Genomic DNA, 23511 nt, shown 5'->3' on the forward strand with positions numbered 1-23511 from the left:
AAGTGAAACCGCAAGATGACTTTTGCGGTTTCTGTTCACAAAACGCTCGTCTAAACGGGGCCTTAGACTTAGACATTATTGTCCCCAGGGGGGATTCCTTTTCACAGCACTGTACTCATCAGACAGCAGCACATACAACGTCATATCAAACACTACATACAACATCATATCAAACAGTACACACAACATCATATCAAACAGTACATACAACATCATATCAAACAGTACATACATCATCATATCAAACAGTACATACATCATCATATCAACCAGTACATACAACATCATATCAAACACTACATACAACATCATATCAAACAGTACACACAACATCATATCAAACAGTACATACAACATCATATCAAACAGTAGATACAACATCATATCAAACAGTACATACATCATCATATCAACCAGTACATACATCATCATATCAAACAGTACATACAACATCATATCAAACAGTACATACATCATCATATAAAACAGTACATACAACATCATATCAAACAGTACATACAACATCATATCAAACAGTACATACAACATCATATCAAACAGTACATACAACATATCAAACAGTACATACAACATATCAAACAGTACATAGTATACAACATCATATCAAACAGAGTACATACATCATATCAAACAGTACATACAACATCATATCAAACAGTACATACAACATCATATCAAACAGTACATAGAACATCAATATCAAACAGTACATACACCATCATATCAAACAGAGTACATACATCATATCAAACAGTACATACAACATCATATCAAACAGTACATACAACATCATATCAAACAGTACATACAACATCAATATCAAACAGTACGGCTGGTAAACGATAGCATGTTAAAGAAGCGGGTGGAACAGTACAGTAGGATGGGCTGAATAATGCACACAAGTGTCCTCGTGTAACGATGTAAACAGAGGAGGAGACATTGTTGTCACCGGAGACGGGTTACATTTTGCTGGCTCTCGGAGACGACGAGAAGAGCTGTGTTGAAGTCATCCTTTGATAGTTGATAACACTATTCAAATCTCTCTTTCTCTGCCCCATTGTAGGCATTCAACTGGTTGCTATGCAACGTGATCCAGACCACCTCCCTGCATGACATCCTGTGGCATTTTGTAGCGTCTCTCACCCCGTCACCGTTCGAACCGGAGGAGGAGGAAGAGGAGGAGAACAAAGGGAACAAGGAGAATGTGGAGCAGGTAATTACTGGTTAACAAGCAGGTAATTACTGGTTAACAAGCAGGTAATTACTGGTTAACAAGCATGTATTACTGGTTAACAAGCATGTATTGGCTGGTTAACAAGCTGGTAATTACTGGTTAACAAGCATGTATTGACTAGTTATCAAGCCGGTAATTACTGGTTAACAAGCATGTATTGACTAGTTATCAAGCCGGTAATTACTGGTTAACAAGCATGTATTGACTAGTTATCAAGCCAGTAATTACTGGTTAACAAGCATGTATTGGCTGGTCAACAAGCAGGTAATTACTGGTTAACAAGCATGTATTGGCTGGTCAACAAGCAGTTAATTACTGGTTAACAAGCATGTATTGGCTGGTCAACAAGCAGGTAATTACTGGTTAACAAGCATGTATTGGCTGGTCAACAAGCAGGTAATTACTGGTTAACAAGCATGTATTGACTGGTTAACAAGCAGGCATTGACTAGTTATCAAGCAGGTAATTACTGGTTAACAAGCAGGTAATGACTTGTTAACAGGCAGATATTCACTACATATCATGTTTTAACTCCTACCAATGTTTTGATTTCCCCCAGGAGAGAGACCTGGGTGTATGTGAACACCCCCTGTCGGACATAGTGATTGCCGGGGAGGCAGCCCACCCCCTCCCCCACACATTCCACCGCCTTCTCCAGACCATCTCGGATCTCATGATGTCACTTCCTAGTGGCAGCTCGCTGCAGCAGATGGCCCTGAGGTGCTGTTCCTTTAACATTAACCCTTGAACATTAAAGAAATCTTTTCATGGGGCAACATCTCTCTTTAGACTCATCAAATGTATTTCAGAAAACTGAATGGCAAAGTCATGAACAAAGTATTTTATGTTAAACTCATTCCGGGCCAACAGCGCCCTCTGCTGATGGCCCTTCCGTGCCAACGCTATATCCAATGGAGAATAGGACTTATTTGCGAGTGCATAAAACATATCAAATATAATAGCAATAGATCTAAATAACAGTGATCATCAATGAGTTGCTTCCAGTCAACATGTACGAAACGAATAGTTTTTTCATCTGTACATTTCCGTTTTATACCGTTTTGAATACGAGTATAGTTTTGGAGATTTCTAGTAATTCCAGAGAAAGACACGATAATAGCCCTTTAGTGGAATACACAAAACACGTTGTCATTTTTCGGCTGATTTATGAATAGTTTTCAAATAAACACTAGATTATTGATAGTCCTCATGTACGAAGAGAAGCGGGATCTGAAAAATCGCTTCTCCATACTTTGGTCGGTGCGAACCTCACACACACACACACACATGCTCCGATGGCGGTGATAGGAACATCTGATTACCCCAAGATTCGTAACATAAAGGCCTTACCTCACAACTGATGGATACATCTTGATATTTGTCTAGTCTAGTGTGTTCATTAGATGGGTGAAATCCTCTTTCAGTGCCTCTGTGCCTGTTTTCGTAGGCAGTTAGCCTCTGGCATGCGTGCCATTAGCGTTAGCCACGCTTCTATGCCTCTTTTCTTTTGGAAATAATGATAAAAAAAATATTTTTTTATAATTCTTTTATTTTTTTTTGTATTCGACTAAGAGGTTGGCAGTCGACTACAGCTCCTTTCGACCGATTAATCGACTAATAGGGGTCATCCCTAACATTTAGTCATTTAGCTGACGCTTTTATCCAAAGCGACTTACAAGTTCTGTACGACAATAATAATAATAATAATTCATTTAATTTATATAGCGCTTCTCAATAACCCGAAGTCGCTGACAGTAGTCGGGAGCAAGAGTACAAACAAAGAAATGAAAGCAAAGAAACAAAAACAAAGAAACAACAAAAACAAAAACAAAAGGAACATGAGACCATGGGGGGAACAGGGGAGACAGCATGATAGCACAAAAAAGACTGGAGACAGACATCAATCAGGTTAGAGGGGATGGGGGGGTTTAAGGGTGGGGGGGGTTGAAGGCAAGGGAGAACAGGTGGGTTTCTCTGATGGACTGGGGGAGGGAGTTCCAGAGTCGGGGTGCAGTACGAGAGAAGGCCCGATCTCCGAAGTTTTTAAGCTTGGATGTCGGGACAGTGAGGGAGGCAGTGGAGGAGGACCGGAGGGAACGGGTGGGGCGGTAGGGAAGAAGGAGATCAGTCAGGTAGGGGGGGGCCAGGCTGTGGAGGGCTTTGAAGGTGAGGAGTAGTGTTTTAAAGTTTATGCTGTGTTTGATCGGGAGCCAGTGGAGGGAGTGGAGGACAGGAGTGATGTGTTCGCGGGACCGGGTGTTAGTGAGGAGGCGGGCGGCTGAATTTTGGACCATTTGCAGTTTATGGAGGGAGGTGATACCAGTGAGGAGGGAGTTGCAGTAGTCCAGGCGGGAGGAGATGAAGGCGTGAATGAGGGATTCAGCAGCTGGGGGGGAGAGGCAGTGACATATTTTTGCGATGTTGCGGAGGTGAAAGTAGGATATTTTTACGATGGAGCGGACGTGGGGGTCAAATGAGAGGGTGGGGTCAAGGAGGACACCAAGGTTTCGGACTAGGGGGGAGGGGGTGATGGTGGAGTCGTTGATGGTGAGTGTGATGGGTCCGGATCTGGTGAGGGTGGTTTTGGTGCCAATGATGAGAAGTTCAGTCTTGTCACTGTTCAGTTTGAGGAAGTTGTGAGTCATCCAAGTTTGGAGTTCGGTGATGCAGGATTCGATGTGACTGAGGGGTGGGCTGTGGGGGGATTGTGTACTGATGTAGATTTGGGTGTCGTCAGCGTAACAGTGGAAGTTGAGGTGGTATTTACGGATGATGTGACCAAGGGGGAGAATGTAGCAGATGAAGAGCAGGGGGCCGAGGACTGAGCCTTGGGGGACCCCCTGTGTGACTGGGGAGGGGGAGGAGGTGTGGCCGGAGAGGGAGATGAATTGGTGTCTGTCTGTGAGGTAGGAGGAGAACCAGCCAAGTGCTGTGCCCTCAACACCCAGTTGGTGCAACCTTTGGAGGAGGATGGAGTGACACACTGTGTCAAAGGCTGCACTGCATCAGGAAGGGTACAACTCTATCAGCTGAGTAACAATGTTCATCAAAGTGTTGCGTGTTACAGTGTAGGTTAGTTTATTAGGACAAGTGCATGACAGTAAGGTTAATTAGGGTTAGATTCTTTTTTTAATTTTTTATTATTATTACTTCAGATAATGGTTGAAGAAGTGCGTCTTTAGTCGACGGTGAAAGATTGGACGGGTTTCGGCTCTCCTAACTGGGGTGGGTAGTTCATTCCACCATTGTGGGGCAAGGACTGAGAATAGGCGACTTCTCTTTGATGCACGGAAGCGATGGCGAGTTAACCCGACTATACTCGTGGTTGGCCCGGAATGAGTTCATGTTTAAATTTTTTTAAGATATATTCCATCTTTATTGAATATATAAGTCATGAGCCTGACTTAGGATACTGACGCTGCAACAGCATAATGCATTAGCCCTGTAAACACAGTGCTCTCCTAGTTCTCATTAGTCCATATAAACACAGTGCTCTCCTAGTTCTCATTAGTCCATATAAACACAGTGCTCTCCTAGTTCTCATTAGTCCATATAAACACAGTGCTCCCCTAGTTCTCATTAGTCCCTATAAACACAGTGCTCTCCTAGTTCTCATTAGTCCATATAAACACAGTGCTCTCCTAGTTCTCATTAGTCCATATAAACACAGTGCTCTCCTAGTTCTCATTAGTCCCTGTAAACACAGTGCTCTCCTAGTTCTCATTAGTCCATATAAACACAGTGCTCTCCTAGTTCTCATTAGTCCATATAAACACAGTGCTCTCCTAGTTCTCATTAGTCCATATAAACACAGTGCTCTCCTAGTTCTCATTAGTCCATATAAACACAGTGCTCTCCTAGTTCTCATTAGTCCATATAAACACAGTGCTCTCCTAGTTCTCATTAGTCCATATAAACACAGTGCTCTCCTAGTTCTCATTAGTCCATATAAACACAGTGCTCTCCTAGTTCTCATTAGTCCATATAAACACAGTGCTCTCCTAGTTCTCATTAGTCCATATAAACACAGTGCTCTCCTAGTTCTCATTAGTCCATATAAACACAGTGCTCTCCTAGTTCTCATTAGTCCATATAAACACAGTGCTCTCCTAGTTCTCATTAGTCCATATAAACACAGTGCTCTCCTAGTTCTCATTAGTCCATATAAACACAGTGCTCTCCTAGTTCTCATTAGTCCATATAAACACAGTGCTCTCCTAGTTCTCATTAGTCCATATAAACACAGTGCTCCCCTAGTTCTCATTAGTCCATATAAACACAGTGCTCTCCTAGTTCTCATTAGTCCCTATAAACACAGTGCTCTCCTAGTTCTCATTAGTCCATATAAACACAGTGCTCTCCTAGTTCTCATTAGTCCATATAAACACAGTGCTCTCCTAGTTCTCATTAGTCCATATAAACACAGTGCTCCCCTAGTTCTCATTAGTCCATATAAACACAGTGCTCTCCTAGTTCTCATTAGTCCATATAAACACAGTGCTCCCCTAGTTCTCATTAGTCCATATAAACACAGTGCTCTCCTAGTTCTCATTAGTCCCTATAAACACAGTGCTCCCCTAGTTCTCATTAGTCCATATAAACACAGTGCTCCCCTAGTTCTCATTAGTCCCTATAAACACAGTGCTCCCCTAGTTCTCATTAGTCCCTATAAACACAGTGCTCTCCTAGTTCTCATTAGTCCATATAAACACAGTGCTCTCCTAGTTCTCATTAGTCCCTATAAACACAGTGCTCTCCTAGTTCTCATTAGTCCATATAAACACAGTGCTCTCCTAGTTCTCATTAGTCCATATAAACACAGTGCTCTCCTAGTTCTCATTAGTCCATATAAACAGTGCTCTCCTAGTTCTCATTAGTCCCTATAAACACAGTGCTCCCCTAGTTCTCATTAGTCCCTATAAACACAGTGCTCTCCTAGTTCTCATTAGTCCATATAAACACAGTGCTCTCCTAGTTCTCATTAGTCCCTATAAACACAGTGCTCTCCTAGTTCTCATTAGTCCCTATAAACACAGTGCTCTCCTAGTTCTCATTAGTCCATATAAACACAGTGCTCTCCTAGTTCTCATTAGTCCCTATAAACACAGTGCTCTCCTAGTTCTCATTAGTCCATATAAACACAGTGCTCTCCTAGTTCTCATTAGTCCATATAAACACAGTGCTCTCCTAGTTCTCATTAGTCCATATAAACACAGTGCTCTCCTAGTTCTCATTAGTCCATATAAACACAGTGCTCTCCTAGTTCTCATTAGTCCATATAAACACAGTGCTCTCCTAGTTCTCATTAGTCCATATAAACACAGTGCTCTCCTAGTTCTCATTAGTCCATATAAACACAGTGCTCTCCTAGTTCTCATTAGTCCATATAAACACAGTGCTCCCCTAGTTCTCATTAGTCCCTATAAACACAGTGCTCCCCTAGTTCTCATTAGTCCCTATAAACACAGTGCTCTCCTAGTTCTCATTAGTCCATATAAACACAGTGCTCTCCTAGTTCTCATTAGTCCCTATAAACACAGTGCTCTCCTAGTTCTCATTAGTCCATATAAACACAGTGCTCTCCTAGTTCTCATTAGTCCATATAAACACAGTGCTCCCCTAGTTCTCATTAGTCCATATAAACACAGTGCTCTCCTAGTTCTCATTAGTCCCTATAAACACAGTGCTCTCCTAGTTCTCATTAGTCCATATAAACACAGTGCTCTCCTAGTTCTCATTAGTCCATATAAACACAGTGCTCTCCTAGTTCTCATTAGTCCCTATAAACACAGTGCTCTCCTAGTTCTCATTAGTCCATATAAACACAGTGCTCTCCTAGTTCTCATTAGTCCATATAAACACAGTGCTCTCCTAGTTCTCATTAGTCCATATAAACACAGTGCTCTCCTAGTTCTCATTAGTCCATATAAACACAGTGCTCTCCTAGTTCTCATTAGTCCATATAAACACAGTGCTCTCCTAGTTCTCATTAGTCCATATAAACACAGTGCTCTCCTAGTTCTCATTAGTCCCTATAAACACAGTGCTCTCCTAGTTCTCATTAGTCCATATAAACACAGTGCTCCCCTAGTTCTCATTAGTCCCTATAAACACAGTGCTCTCCTAGTTCTCATTAGTCCATATAAACACAGTGCTCTCCTAGTTCTCATTAGTCCATATAAACACAGTGCTCCCCTAGTTCTCATTAGTCCATATAAACACAGTGCTCCCCTAGTTCTCATTAGTCCCTATAAACACAGTGCTCTCCTAGTTCTCATTAGTCCATATAAACACAGTGCTCTCCTAGTTCTCATTAGTCCATATAAACACAGTGCTCTCCTAGTTCTCATTAGTCCATATAAACACAGTGCTCTCCTAGTTCTCATTAGTCCATATAAACACAGTGCTCCCCTAGTTCTCATTAGTCCATATAAACACAGTGCTCCCCTAGTTCTCATTAGTCCCTATAAACACAGTGCTCTCCTAGTTCTCATTAGTCCCTATAAACAGTGCTCTCCTAGTTCTCATTAGTCCATATAAACACAGTGCTCTCCTAGTTCTCATTAGTCCATATAAACACAGTGCTCTCCTAGTTCTCATTAGTCCCTATAAACACAGTGCTCTCCTAGTTCTCATTAGTCCATATAAACACAGTGCTCCCCTAGTTCTCATTAGTCCCTATAAACACAGTGCTCTCCTAGTTCTCATTAGTCCCTATAAACACAGTGCTCTCCTAGTTCTCATTAGTCCCTATAAACACAGTGCTCTCCTAGTTCTCATTAGTCCATATAAACACAGTGCTCCCCTAGTTCTCATTAGTCCATATAAACACAGTGCTCTCCTAGTTCTCATTAGTCCATATAAACACAGTGCTCTCCTAGTTCTCATTAGTCCATATAAACACAGTGCTCCCCTAGTTCTCATTAGTCCATATAAACACAGTGCTCTCCTAGTTCTCATTAGTCCATATAAACACAGTGCTCTCCTAGTTCTCATTAGTCCATATAAACACAGTGCTCTCCTAGTTCTCATTAGTCCATATAAACACAGTGCTCTCCTAGTTCTCATTAGTCCATATAAACACAGTGCTCTCCTAGTTCTCATTAGTCCATATAAACACAGTGCTCTCCTAGTTCTCATTAGTCCATATAAACACAGTGCTCTCCTAGTTCTCATTAGTCCCTATAAACACAGTGCTCTCCTAGTTCTCATTAGTCCATATAAACACAGTGCTCTCCTAGTTCTCATTAGTCCATATAAACACAGTGCTCTCCTAGTTCTCATTAGTCCATATAAACACAGTGCTCTCCTAGTTCTCATTAGTCCATATAAACACAGTGCTCTCCTAGTTCTCATTAGTCCCTATAAACACAGTGCTCTCCTAGTTCTCATTAGTCCATATAAACACAGTGCTCTCCTAGTTCTCATTAGTCCATATAAACACAGTGCTCTCCTAGTTCTCATTAGTCCATATAAACACAGTGCTCTCCTAGTTCTCATTAGTCCCTATAAACACAGTGCTCTCCTAGTTCTCATTAGTCCATATAAACACAGTGCTCCCCTAGTTCTCATTAGTCCCTATAAACACAGTGCTCTCCTAGTTCTCATTAGTCCATATAAACACAGTGCTCTCCTAGTTCTCATTAGTCCATATAAACACAGTGCTCTCCTAGTTCTCATTAGTCCCTATAAACACAGTGCTCTCCTAGTTCTCATTAGTCCATATAAACACAGTGCTCCCCTAGTTCTCATTAGTCCATATAAACACAGTGCTCTCCTAGTTCTCATTAGTCCATATAAACACAGTGCTCTCCTAGTTCTCATTAGTCCCTATAAACACAGTGCTCCCCTAGTTCTCATTAGTCCATATAAACACAGTGCTCCCCTAGTTCTCATTAGTCCATATAAACACAGTGCTCCCCTAGTTCTCATTAGTCCCTATAAACACAGTGCTCCCCTAGTTCTCATTAGTCCCTATAAACACAGTGCTCCCCTAGTTCTCATTAGTCCATATAAACACAGTGCTCCCCTAGTTCTCATTAGTCCATATAAACACAGTGCTCTCCTAGTTCTCATTAGTCCATATAAACACAGTGCTCTCCTAGTTCTCATTAGTCCCTATAAACACAGTGCTCCCCTAGTTCTCATTAGTCCATATAAACACAGTGCTCCCCTAGTTCTCATTAGTCCATATAAACACAGTGCTCCCCTAGTTCTCATTAGTCCATATAAACACAGTGCTCTCCTAGTTCTCATTAGTCCATATAAACACAGTGCTCTCCTAGTTCTCATTAGTCCATATAAACACAGTGCTCCCCTAGTTCTCATTAGTCCATATAAACACAGTGCTCTCCTAGTTCTCATTAGTCCATATAAACACAGTGCTCTCCTAGTTCTCATTAGTCCATATAAACACAGTGCTCTCCTAGTTCTCATTAGTCCATATAAACACAGTGCTCTCCTAGTTCTCATTAGTCCATATAAACACAGTGCTCTCCTAGTTCTCATTAGTCCATATAAACACAGTGCTCTCCTAGTTCTCATTAGTCCATATAAACACAGTGCTCTCCTAGTTCTCATTAGTCCCTATAAACACAGTGCTCTCCTAGTTCTCATTAGTCCATATAAACACAGTGCTCCCCTAGTTCTCATTAGTCCCTATAAACACAGTGCTCTCCTAGTTCTCATTAGTCCATATAAACAGTGCTCTCCTAGTTCTCATTAGTCCATATAAACACAGTGCTCTTCTAGTTCTCATTAGTCCATATAAACACAGTGCTCTCCTAGTTCTCATTAGTCCATATAAACACAGTGCTCTCCTAGTTCTCATTAGTCCATATAAACACAGTGCTCTCCTAGTTCTCATTAGTCCATATAAACACAGTGCTCTCCTAGTTCTCATTAGTCCATATAAACACAGTGCTCTCCTAGTTCTCATTAGTCCATATAAACACAGTGCTCTCCTAGTTCTCATTAGTCCATATAAACACAGTGCTCTCCTAGTTCTCATTAGTCCATATAAACACAGTGCTCTCCTAGTTCTCATTAGTCCATATAAACACAGTGCTCTCCTAGTTCTCATTAGTCCATATAAACACAGTGCTCTCCTAGTTCTCATTAGTCCATATAAACACAGTGCTCTCCTAGTTCTCATTAGTCCATATAAACACAGTGCTCTCCTAGTTCTCATTAGTCCATATAAACACAGTGCTCTCCTAGTTCTCATTAGTCCATATAAACACAGTGCTCCCTAGTTCTCATTAGTCCATATAAACACAGTGCTCTCCTAGTTCTCATTAGTCCATATAAACACAGTGCTCTCCTAGTTCTCATTAGTCCATATAAACACAGTGCTCTCCTAGTTCTCATTAGTCCCTATAAACACAGTGCTCTCCTAGTTCTCATTAGTCCATATAAACACAGTGCTCCCCTAGTTCTCATTAGTCCATATAAACACAGTGCTCCCCTAGTTCTCATTAGTCCATATAAACACAGTGCTCTCCTAGTTCTCATTAGTCCCTATAAACACAGTGCTCTCCTAGTTCTCATTAGTCCATATAAACACAGTGCTCCCCTAGTTCTCATTAGTCCATATAAACACAGTGCTCTCCTAGTTCTCATTAGTCCATATAAACACAGTGCTCTCCTAGTTCTCATTAGTCCCTATAAACACAGTGCTCTCCTAGTCTCATTAGTCCATATAAACACAGTGCTCTCCTAGTTCTCATTAGTCCATATAAACACAGTGCTCTCCTAGTTCTTATTAGTCCATATAAACACAGTGCTCTCCTAGTTCTCATTAGTCCATATAAACACAGTGCTCTCCTAGTTCTCATTAGTCCATATAAACACAGTGCTCTCCTAGTTCTCATTAGTCCATATAAACAGTGCTCTCCTAGTTCTCATTAGTCCATATAAACACAGTGCTCTCCTAGTTCTCATTAGTCCATATAAACACAGTGCTCTCCTAGTTCTCATTAGTCCATATAAACACAGTGCTCTCCTAGTTCTCATTAGTCCATATAAACACAGTGCTCTTCTAGTTCTCATTAGTCCATATAAACACAGTGCTCTTCTAGTTCTCATTAGTCCATATAAACACAGTGCTCTCCTAGTTCTCATTAGTCCCTATAAACACAGTGCTCTCCTAGTTCTCATTAGTCCCTATAAACACAGTGCTCTCCTAGTTCTCATTAGTCCATATAAACACAGTGCTCTCCTAGTTCTCATTAGTCCATATAAACACAGTGCTCTCCTAGTTCTCATTAGTCCATATAAACACAGTGCTCCCCTAGTTCTCATTAGTCCATATAAACACAGTGCTCCCCTAGTTCTCATTAGTCCATATAAACACAGTGCTCTCCTAGTTCTCATTAGTCCATATAAACACAGTGCTCTCCTAGTTCTCATTAGTCCCTATAAACACAGTGCTCCCCTAGTTCTCATTAGTCCATATAAACACAGTGCTCTCCTAGTTCTCATTAGTCCATATAAACACAGTGCTCTCCTAGTTCTCATTAGTCCATATAAACACAGTGCTCTCCTAGTTCTCATTAGTCCATATAAACACAGTGCTCTCCTAGTTCTCATTAGTCCATATAAACACAGTGCTCTCCTAGTTCTCATTAGTCCATATAAACACAGTGCTCTCCTAGTTCTCATTAGTCCATATAAACACAGTGCTCTCCTAGTTCTCATTAGTCCATATAAACAGTGCTCTCCTAGTTCTCATTAGTCCATATAAACAGTGCTCCCCTAGTTCTCATTAGTCCATATAAACACAGTGCTCTCCTAGTTCTCATTAGTCCATATAAACACAGTGCTCTCCTAGTTCTCATTAGTCCATATAAACACAGTGCTCTCCTAGTTCTCATTAGTCCCTATAAACACAGTGCTCTCCTAGTTCTCATTAGTCCCTATAAACACAGTGCTCTCCTAGTTCTCATTAGTCCATATAAACACAGTGCTCCCCTAGTTCTCATTAGTCCCTATAAACACAGTGCTCTCCTAGTTCTCATTAGTCCCTATAAACACAGTGCTCTCCTAGTTCTCATTAGTCCCTATAAACACAGTGCTCTCCTAGTTCTCATTAGTCCCTATAAACACAGTGCTCTCCTAGTTCTCATTAGTCCATATAAACACAGTGCTCTCCTAGTTCTCATTAGTCCATATAAACACAGTGCTCTCCTAGTTCTCATTAGTCCCTATAAACACAGTGCTCTCCTAGTTCTCATTAGTCCCTATAAACACAGTGCTCTCCTAGTTCTCATTAGTCCATATAAACACAGTGCTCTCCTAGTTCTCATTAGTCCATATAAACACAGTGCTCTCCTAGTTCTCATTAGTCCATATAAACACAGTGCTCTCCTAGTTCTCATTAGTCCATATAAACAGTGCTCTCCTAGTTCTCATTAGTCCCTATAAACACAGTGCTCTCCTAGTTCTCATTAGTCCATATAAACACAGTGCTCTCCTAGTTCTCATTAGTCCATATAAACACAGTGCTCTCCTAGTTCTCATTAGTCCCTATAAACACAGTGCTCTCCTAGTTCTCATTAGTCCATATAAACACAGTGCTCTCCTAGTTCTCATTAGTCCATATAAACATAGTGCTCCCCTAGTTCTCATTAGTCCATATAAACACAGTGCTCTCCTAGTTCTCATTAGTCCATATAAACACAGTGCTCTCCTAGTTCTCATTAGTCCATATAAACAGTGCTCTCCTAGTTCTCATTAGTCCCTATAAACACAGTGCTCTCCTAGTTCTCATTAGTCCATATAAACACAGTGCTCTCCTAGTTCTCATTAGTCCCTATAAACACAGTGCTCTCCTAGTTCTCATTAGTCCCTATAAACACAGTGCTCCCCTAGTTCTCATTAGTCCATATAAACACAGTGCTCTCCTAGTTCTCATTAGTCCATATAAACACAGTGCTCCCCTAGTTCTCATTAGTCCATATAAACACAGTGCTCCCCTAGTTCTCATTAGTCCATATAAACACAGTGCTCTCCTAGTTCTCATTAGTCCATATAAACACAGTGATCTCCTAGTTCTCATTAGTCCATATAAACACAGTGCTCTCCTAGTTCTCATTAGTCCATATAAACACAGTGCTCTCCTAGTTCTCATTAGTCCATATAAACACAGTGCTCCCCTAGTTCTCATTAGTCCATATAAACACAGTGCTCTCCTAGTTCTCATTAGTCCATATAAACACAGTGCTCTCCTAGTTCTCATTAGTCCATATAAACACAGTGCTCTCCTAGTTCTCATTAGTCCATATAAACACAGTGCTCTCCTAGTTCTCATTAGTCCATATAAACACAGTGCTCTCCTAGTTCTCATTAGTCCATATAAACAGTGCTCTCCTAGTTCTCATTAGTCCATATAAACACAGTGCTCTCCTAGTTCTCATTAGTCCATATAAACACAGTGCTCTCCTAGTTCTCATTAGTCCATATAAACACAGTGCTCTCCTAGTTCTCATTAGTCCATATAAACACAGTGCTCTCCTAGTTCTCATTAGTCCATATAAACACAGTGCTCTCCTAGTTCTCATTAGTCCCTATAAACACAGTGCTCTCCTAGTTCTCATTAGTCCATATAAACAGTGCTCTCCTAGTTCTCATTAGTCCCTATAAACAGTGCTCTCCTAGTTCTCATTAGTCCATATAAACAGTGCTCTCCTAGTTCTCATTAGTCCCTATAAACACAGTGCTCTCCTAGTTCTCATTAGTCCATATAAACAGTGCTCTCCTAGTTCTCATTAGTCCATATAAACACAGTGCTCTCCTAGTTCTCATTAGTCCCTGTAAACACAGTGCTCTCCTAGTTCTCATTAGTCCATATAAACACAGTGCTCTCCTAGTTCTCATTAGTCCATATAAACACAGTGCTCTCCTAGTTCTCATTAGTCCATATAAACACAGTGCTCTCCTAGTTCTCATTAGTCCATATAAACACAGTGCTCCCCTAGTTCTCATTAGTCCCTATAAACACAGTGCTCTCCTAGTTCTCATTAGTCCCTATAAACACAGTGCTCTCCTAGTTCTCATTAGTCCATATAAACAGTGCTCTCCTAGTTCTCATTAGTCCATATAAACACAGTGCTCCCCTAGTTCTCATTAGTCCATATAAACACAGTGCTCTCCTAGATCTCATTAGTCCATATAAACACAGTGCTCCCCTAGTTCTCATTAGTCCATATAAACACAGTGCTCTCCTAGTTCTCATTAGTCCATATAAACACAGTGCTCTCCTAGTTCTCATTAGTCCATATAAACACAGTGCTCTCCTAGTTCTCATTAGTCCCTATAAACACAGTGCTCTCCTAGTTCTCATTAGTCCATATAAACACAGTGCTCTCCTAGTTCTCATTAGTCCATATAAACACAGTGCTCCCCTAGTTCTCATTAGTCCATATAAACACAGTGCTCTCCTAGTTCTCATTAGTCCCTATAAACACAGTGCTCTCCTAGTTCTCATTAGTCCATATAAACACAGTGCTCTCCTAGTTCTCATTAGTCCATATAAACACAGTGCTCTCCTAGTTCTCATTAGTCCATATAAACACAGTGCTCTCCTAGTTCTCATTAGTCCATATAAACACAGTGCTCTCCTAGTTCTCATTAGTCCATATAAACACAGTGCTCTCCTAGTTCTCATTAGTCCATATAAACACAGTGCTCTCCTAGTTCTCATTAGTCCATATAAACACAGTGCTCTCCTAGTTCTCATTAGTCCATATAAACACAGTGCTCTCCTAGTTCTCATTAGTCCCTATAAACACAGTGCTCCCCTAGTTCTCATTAGTCCCTATAAACACAGTGCTCTCCTAGTTCTCATTAGTCCATATAAACACAGTGCTCTCCTAGTTCTCATTAGTCCATATAAACACAGTGCTCCCCTAGTTCTCATTAGTCCATATAAACACAGTGCTCTCCTAGTTCTCATTAGTCCATATAAACACAGTGCTCTCCTAGTTCTCATTAGTCCCTATAAACACAGTGCTCTTCTAGTTCTCATTAGTCCATATAAACACAGTGCTCTCCTAGTTCTCATTAGTCCCTATAAACACAGTGCTCTCCTAGTTCTCATTAGTCCCTATAAACACAGTGCTCTTCTAGTTCTCATTAGTCCATATAAACACAGTGCTCTCCTAGTTCTCATTAGTCCCTATAAACACAGTGCTCTCCTAGTTCTCATTAGTCCATATAAACACAGTGCTCTCCTAGTTCTCATTAGTCCATATAAACACAGTGCTCTCCTAGTTCTCATTAGTCCATATAAACACAGTGCTCTCCTAGTTCTCATTAGTCCCTATAAACACAGTGCTCTCCTAGTTCTCATTAGTCCATATAAACACAGTGCTCTCCTAGTTCTCATTAGTCCCTATAAACAGTGCTCTCCTAGTTCTCATTAGTCCCTATAAACACAGTGCTCTCCTAGTTCTCATTAGTCCCTATAAACAGTGCTCTCCTAGTTCTCATTAGTCCATATAAACACAGTGCTCTCCTAGTTCTCATTAGTCCCTATAAACAGTGCTCTTCTAGTTCTCATTAGTCCATATAAACACAGTGCTCCCCTAGTTCTCATTAGTCCATATAAACACAGTGCTCCCCTAGTTCTCATTAGTCCCTATAAACACTGAGGCTGTGAATAACAACACCAGCCTACAAGCCACGGCAATGGGGGGGGGGGGTCTGCTGATGGAGACTCAGTGTTCAGGGTAACAGAGCATGAGGTGAGGCGGACCTTTAAAAAAGTGAATATCAGGAAGGCAGCAGGACCGGACGGCATCCCCGGCCGCGTCCTAAAAGTCTGTGCCGACCAACTGGCCCCGGTATTCACTGACATCTTTAACCTGTCCTTAGAACAGGCTGTCATCCCCACCTGTCTGAAGAAGTCAACCATCATCCCTGTACCCAAAAAATCTACACCCGCTTGCCTCAACGACTACCGCCCTGTAGCTCTCACCTCCATAGCCATGAAGTGCTTTGAGAAGCTAGTGAAGGGCTACATCTGTTCCTCCCTCCCCATCAACCTGGACCCCCTGCAATTTGCATACCGCCCCAACAGGTCCACGGAGGACGCCATAGCCCATGTGCTGCACACAGCAGCATCACACCTGGACAAGAGGCAGGGGAACTATGTGAGAATGCTATTCATCGACTACAGCTCAGCATTCAATACCATAGTCCCCTCCAAACTCATAGCCAAGCTCAGGGACCTGGGCTTGAACTATGACCTCTGCCAGTGGGTCTTGGACTTCCTGACGGGCAGACCCCAGGTGGTGAGAGCAGGCAACTGCACCTCCTCATCCATCACGCTCAACATAGGGGCCCCCCAGGGCTGTGTCCTGAGCCCCCTCCTCTACTTCCTGTACACGCATGACTGCGTGGCACAGCGGAACAACAACACAATCATCAAATTTGCTGATGACACAGTAGTGGTGGGCCTGATCTCTGCCAACGACGAGAGGGCCTACCTGGAAGAGGTAGAGAATCTGTCACAGTGGTGTCAGGAGAACTGCCTCTCCCTGAACGTCAGCAAAACAAAAGAGATGGTTGTGGACTTCAGGAGGTCGGGGGTCAAGGACTACAGCCCCCTCAGCATCGACGGGGGCACCGGTTGAGAGAGTGAACAGTTTCAAGTACCTCGGAGCCCACATATCCGAGGACTTGACATGGACCACACACATTGACAGTGTTGTGAAGAAGGCACGACAATGCCTCTACTTCCTCAGGCGCCTAAGGAAGTTCCAAGTCAGTCAGAAGATCCTTAAGAACTTCTACTCATGTACAATAGAGAGCATCCTGACTGGCAACATCACCTCCTGGTTTGGGAATAGCACTGCACAAGACCGTAGCAGACTACAAAGAGTGACACGTTCAGCCGAACGCACAATTGGAGGGGGCTTCCCACCCTCCAGAACATTTACAACAAGCGGTGCAGGGGCAAGGCTAAGAGAATCATCAAGGACTCCAGCCACCCGAACAACTGCCTCTTTGAACTACTGCGGTCAGGCAAGCGATACCGGAGTCTTAAGTGCTCTCCTAGTTCTCATTAGTCCCTAAACACAGTGCTCCTAGTTCTCATTAGTCCATATAAACACAGTGCTCTCATAGTTCTCATTAGTCCCTATAAACACAGTGCTCTCCTAGTTCTCATTAGTCCCTATAAACACAGTGCTCTCCTAGTTCTAGTTTGGTGAAGTCCCACTGGATGCACTGCAGTGTCTGCTTGGTCTGATCGCTCCTCACTGTATGAATGCTGAACCTGAGACCCTCTCTGTTAGGTGCTGGAGTCTGAAGTTCAAGCAGTCGGACCATCAGTTCCTCCACCAGAGTAATGTTTTCCATCACATCAACAACATCCTGTCCAAGTCAGACGACGGAGACAGCGAGGAGAGCTTCAACATCAGTGTGCAGTCGGGCTACGAGGCAATGAGCCAGGTAAGACCACACCTACAGATCCACCATTGGTGTATACAATAAGACCAACCTGCTCATCTTGAGCAGTTAACCTTTTAAGCCCGATCGGCTCTGTACCGGGCCAAGATTTATTTCACGTCACAAATAGATCAATACAGTCCGTATTAAATGATGTTGCAAGTTTCTTTTTCAAATGTAGCCAAGAGTAAATAACCTAACCCTATCAAAACAGCAGTCAAAGTGTATATTCTCAGCACTATGTTTGTTTACCAATGATTTTAAGTGTTATTAGCTAAATATGAGCTTATAAAAATCTCTGCGCATTGCACCGGACAGTGGACGATTTAGACGCGAGGATCGGAAGCTGTCATGAAATCGTTGTAGTCCTAAGAAAGAGGAGACCCAGGGCTTTCGATAAAAATTTCATAAAACTACACTACCCAGCTCACACCAGCCGCCGACGACGAAAGCAATTTTTGTCTTAGAAATATTTATGTGATTTTCTTGTTTATATCTCACGGTTCAAACAAACCTCAACGTCATTGCCATAAAATACAACGTATATTGTTTCTTTACCTTTCTGTGAAGGTCTAGGGAAAAAACGCGTCGCAATCCGCTAATAAATGGCGGAGCTATGGACATTCTACAAAAGTAACTGTACTTACAGTAGATTTCATTCACAGTCTTTGCTGCCCTGTAACGGGCGCCTAGTGGTACTAAATTCAGATTCATCTCTGCCATTGGAAAGAGGAGATTTGGGCCGATCCATAGATGTATGAATTGGCCATAATAAGGTAATTTATAGGCCTGATATTCTATATTCATATTTCAAATAGCATCTGTCCGGATGGCAAAATTCAGTACTGTATCTACAAAAAAAACCTGTAAATCATCTGCCATTTGCTTACATTTTTTGTAATTTTTCACTTTTGGTCAATGTTAGCATGGTGTTATTCACCGTCAAATATGGAATTACAATTGGTTCATTACAATTTACTCAAGCATAGTAACAGACACAATATTTCTGACACTGGGAATACATTCCCTGAGGCCCATAGATGTCTCTAGATACCAAGAACATGCAAATGGACCTTGTAGAAGTGGAGAAATCTTCCAGTTACTTGGGTATGTACTTTTAGGCGAATTTTCTGAAAATATGGCTAGGGCTTAAGAGGTTAAGGGTTAATTGTCTTGCTCAAGGACACTTTGACACACTGCCGGGAGGAGCCAGAATCGAACCGGGAACCTTCAGATGACCATATTACCTTGTGAGCCACTGTTGCCCCATAGATGAAAGGGATACTTGTTTTTTACTAAAGAAAGATTTCTGTATATGTAGCCGAGTTGTGTTGCACCCCCTCATGTGCCGGGTTTGAGCCATTCATCTGACACGGATGTCTCCGTGTGGCGCTAGGACCTCTGCCTGGTGACCTGTCTGAAAGACCTGACCAGTGTGGTGGACATCAAGACGTCGAGTCGTCCCGCCATGATCGGCAGTCTGACGGACAGCTCCACCGAGACCTTCTGGGAGTCCGGGGACGAGGACAAAAACAAGACCAAGAGCATCACCATCAGCTGCGTGAAAGGCATCAACGCCTCCTACGTGTCCATCCACGTGGACAACTCCAGAGACATCGGGGTGAGCGGGGTGGTGACGGCTGACCTGGGATCAGGTTATCGGGGGGGGGGGGGGGGGGGAATGCTGTAGTCACGTCACATAGTGGCACAAATATCAGGTCAAAGGTCATAAACGAATGAAGTAAAACGGTTTAAGTTCTGGTTTCTATTGAATGTCTTGCCCTTTGCTGTCTCGTCCGCAGAACAAAGTGACATCAATGACGTTCCTGTGTGGCAAAGCAATAGAGGACCTCTGCAGAATCAAACAGGTCGGTCCCTTTGATGTATCCTTTGACTTCGCAGTGCATGGGGTTCAGGGGGGGGGAGTAAAGAATAACCAATATAACGTATTGCTCTAACAAATTATGTGCTGTCCAAAGGGATGGGGGGGGGGGGGCAGGCTCTGCATCCAGCTTTTGAAGTGGAGCCAGATCCAGTCCATTTACATCAAAGTAATTTCCAAAACAGGATATTAGAGCTGACCTCTGGGCTGTCTGTGGTCTGTCTCCCTCAGCTGGCCTTCATTTAGCTGCATATATCGTATCTATATATTTATTTTATCTGACATTTGATTGATTTCTTTTTTTAAGCACAGGCTAATTCACATCTGTAGTCCCTTTGTAGGTTGATGTTAGCAGATCAGACAAATTACAAATGTACACAAACATCACAAGAACAGACAACAGTACACATACAAGTTACTAAACTACACAAACGTCACAACCATGACACATTGTCTATAACAGACAATGACAACATAATATGTGCGATGTGGCGGGACTAACCGGGAGACAGGAAGACTATAAGTTAAAAGTGCTTTAGGTACCAAGTAGGGCTGAGCCCAAACGTTCGAACGTTTGAACCTTCGTTCGTTACGTTGGCATTCGAATTCTAAATCAACATTCGAATTTTTTATAAAAATTACTGTATTATTATTATTATTATTATTTTATTATTATTATTAATTCTGTTTAAACCAATGGGGTTTTTCTTCACAGTTGCAGATAAAGATTAGGCTACACTAATATTATAGTATTAAAATAAACTGATTATATTCATTAGAAAGTTGATTTAATTGATTTAGTTGGGCTGGGGCTTCTCCCTGGGCTGGGTCTGGGGCTGGAAAGTTGATGTAATAAAAGAAAAAATACTAATTTAATCAGATTAATCACTATTCAAATTGAGGATTTAGTTTGAGTATATAAAAAAAAAATTATAGTTTATTTTATTATTATTTTTAATTAAAAACGAAGGTTCGAACGTTCGTTCGCAAAACTCTGACGAAGTTCGAATCCCAAAAACAGGCTTCGGGGACAGCCTTAATACCAAGTATTAAAGTGACTGGTGCTCATTTTATTGCACTTGAATTGTAATGCTGGAAGAGATTGCACGTTAATTGTGGATTAGCACGTTGTCATTTTGCACAAATAAAAAATATTGCACAAGCTATTGCACTGAATAAGCATACATGGATGTATTCATGTACTGTACGCATTTTGTAGAAAGTTGTATACACAGATTGTAATCATATACGTACTACTGTTATTAAGAGATCAACCGATGAACGGGCGGCTAGGTGGTGTAGTGGGCAAGGCACTCGCCACCAGTGTGGAGACGCTAGGATTCGCGTGTTCGAGCCCAGCGCTCCACATTGTTTTCAGTTTAGCTGGTCGTTCATACTAATACACATTGGCCGTATTAGGGGGTGGGAAACTGAAGGGTGGGGATCGAACGTTGTGGACAGCGACTCCTACAGGTCGGTTGGTGCGCAGTAGAATCAGGAAGTGTCGGGGGCAGCGTGAGCCTCCCACGCGTTACTCCTCGCCACTGAGAGATCGAGCTGCGCAGGTGAAAAGATGCGACTGCTGTTACCTCAAGTACCGGAGGGGACTTGTGCTATGTATGACTTAGTCCACATTGCAGCCGGCTTGTGGGAGGCAAGAAACAGCGTTCGTGACAGGGGAGGGTTGAATTGGATGATACGAAATTGGGATGGGAGAAAAAATAGAAAAATGGGAGAAAAAGTGGATCAAAAAAAAAAAAGAGATCAACCGATGAGACCTTCACAAGTAGCGTGGTGTTTTGCTGAGTCGCCTCACGCTCCACTCCGTCACGGCAGGTGGATCTGGACTCGCGCCACATGGGCTGGGTGACCAGCGAGCTCCCTGGAGGGGACCATCACGTGGTCAAGGTGGAGCTGAAGGGTCCAGAGAACACCCTGAGGGTGCGCCAGGTCAAGGTGCTGGGCTGGAAGGAGGGCGAGAGCATCAAGATCGCGGGCCAGATCTCGGCCAGCGTGGCGCAGCAGAAGAACTGCGAGGCGGAGACGCTCCGTGTGTTCCGCCTCATCACCTCACAGGTCGGTTCAGCTGTCACTCTTCTGACACGCTGCAGAGATGAACTGATTTTCTTTTGTCCAAATTACCACTATATCAATGCTGAAGAGAACCGAGTCCATTTTGCACTTACTACTACTACTACTACTACTACTACTACTACTACTACTACTACTACTACTACTACTACTTACCCTATGTCTTACTTTGCATGGTGTCGTGTCCACGTAGGTGTTCGGCAAGCTGATCTGTGGAGACGCAGAACCCACCCCGGAGCAGGAGGAGAAGAACCTGCTGTCGTCGCCTGAAGGAGAAGACAAGGTCTGCGCCGCTGCAGTGCTGCGTTACACACTCACTGACACGCTCCAGGCAGCGCTGCGTTACACACTCACTGACACGCTCCAGGCAGCGCTGCGTTACACACTCACTGACACGCTCTACTGCAGCGCTGCGTTACACACTCACTGACACGCTCTGCTGCAGTGCTGCGTTACACACTCACTGACACGCTCCAGGCAGCGCTGCGTTACACACTCACTGACACGCTCCAGGCAGCGCTGCGTTACACACTCACTGACACGCTCCAGGCAGCGCTGCGTTACACACTCACTGACACGCTCCAGGCAGTGCTGCGTTACACACTCACTGACACGCTCCAGGCAGCGCTGCGTTACACACTCACTGAGACGCTCTGCTGCAGTGCTGCGTTACACACTCACTGACACGCTCTGCTGCAGTGCTGCGTTACACACTCACTGACACGCTCCAGGCAGCGCTGCGTTACACACTCACTGACACGCTCTGCTGCAGTGCTGCGTTACACACTCACTGACACGCTCCAGGCAGCGCTGCGTTACACACTCACTGACACGCTCCAGGCAGCGCTGCGTTACACACTCACTGACACGCTCCAGGCAGCGCTGCGTTACACACTCACTGACACGCTCCAGGCAGCGCTGCGTTACACACTCACTGACACGCTCCAGGCAGCGCTGCGTTACACACTCACTGACACACTCTGCTGCAGTGCTGCGTTACACACTCACTGACACGCTCTGCTGCAGTGCTGCGTTACACACTCACTGACACGCTCCAGGCAGCGCTGCGTTACACACTCACTGACACACTCCAGGCAGCGGGGCGTCAGCGTCGTGTTAAATCTCTCTTGTTTCCCGTGTCTTCAGGCTCCATCGGACGCGGACCTCAAGGAGCACATGGTGGGGATCATCTTCAGCAGGAGTAAACTGACCAACCTGCAGAAACAGGTAATCAATCAATCAATCAATCAGATTTATTTATAGAGCACATTTAACATGACACATGTCAACCAAAGTGCTGTACAGAGGGTAGATGAATACACATGGATACATCTAGAAACATATAGACAACAATCACATCTCAGTTTTACGGGAGGACACACAAGCAAACACACAGGAAAACAGGGTAAGTGAATCACTGACCCTACACTAGCATCTCTTAACAGGTTATAGATGGGTTTCTTTTTTGGTTGTTTTTTAAAAGGGCTACGTGTAGGATATTATCGGCCGATATTGGCATAAAAATTTGATATCGGAAATTATCGGTATCCGTTTCCAAAGAAAAAAGAATAAAAAATAAAAAAATGTACCTTTATTTACCCAGGCAAGTAAGAACAAATTACCATTTTATTTATTGTCAAAAGTATGCATAATGTTCCACGACAAGAGATATCTAATGTTAATTACCTGAAATGATTCTGTTTTTGGGGGGGGGGGGGACCCCGCATATATCTGTATCGGTTGATATCGGTATCGGAAATTAAGAGTTGGACAATATCGGTATCGGTAAAAAAGCCAATATCGAACATCCCTATCTATTTTCTTTATTGAT

The 23511-nt window shown here is 42.9% G+C and overlaps 1 protein-coding gene across 24 annotated transcripts in view; it reads left to right on the top strand.

Moving 5' to 3' along the window:
* The window catches only part of mycbp2 (MYC binding protein 2), a 253033-nt gene that overhangs the window by 203815 nt on the left and 25707 nt on the right, over positions 1–23511 (top strand). For all 24 annotated transcript variants that reach the window (XM_084309692.1, XM_084309678.1, XM_084309680.1 and 21 more), the window contains 8 exons: positions 1085–1234; positions 1815–1975; positions 17554–17710; positions 19104–19328; positions 19510–19575; positions 21426–21665; positions 21874–21963; positions 22827–22907. In XM_084309692.1, the coding sequence (XP_084165818.1) occupies positions 1085–1234; positions 1815–1975; positions 17554–17710; positions 19104–19328; positions 19510–19575; positions 21426–21665; positions 21874–21963; positions 22827–22907 (1170 nt within the window). The remainder of the gene's footprint in view (positions 1–1084; positions 1235–1814; positions 1976–17553; positions 17711–19103; positions 19329–19509; positions 19576–21425; positions 21666–21873; positions 21964–22826; positions 22908–23511) is intronic.

The sequence above is a fragment of the Notolepis coatsorum genome (genome assembly GCF_963971535.1).
Source record: "Notolepis coatsorum genome assembly, chromosome: 3".
NCBI classification, from domain to species: Eukaryota; Metazoa; Chordata; class Actinopteri; order Aulopiformes; family Paralepididae; genus Notolepis; species Notolepis coatsorum.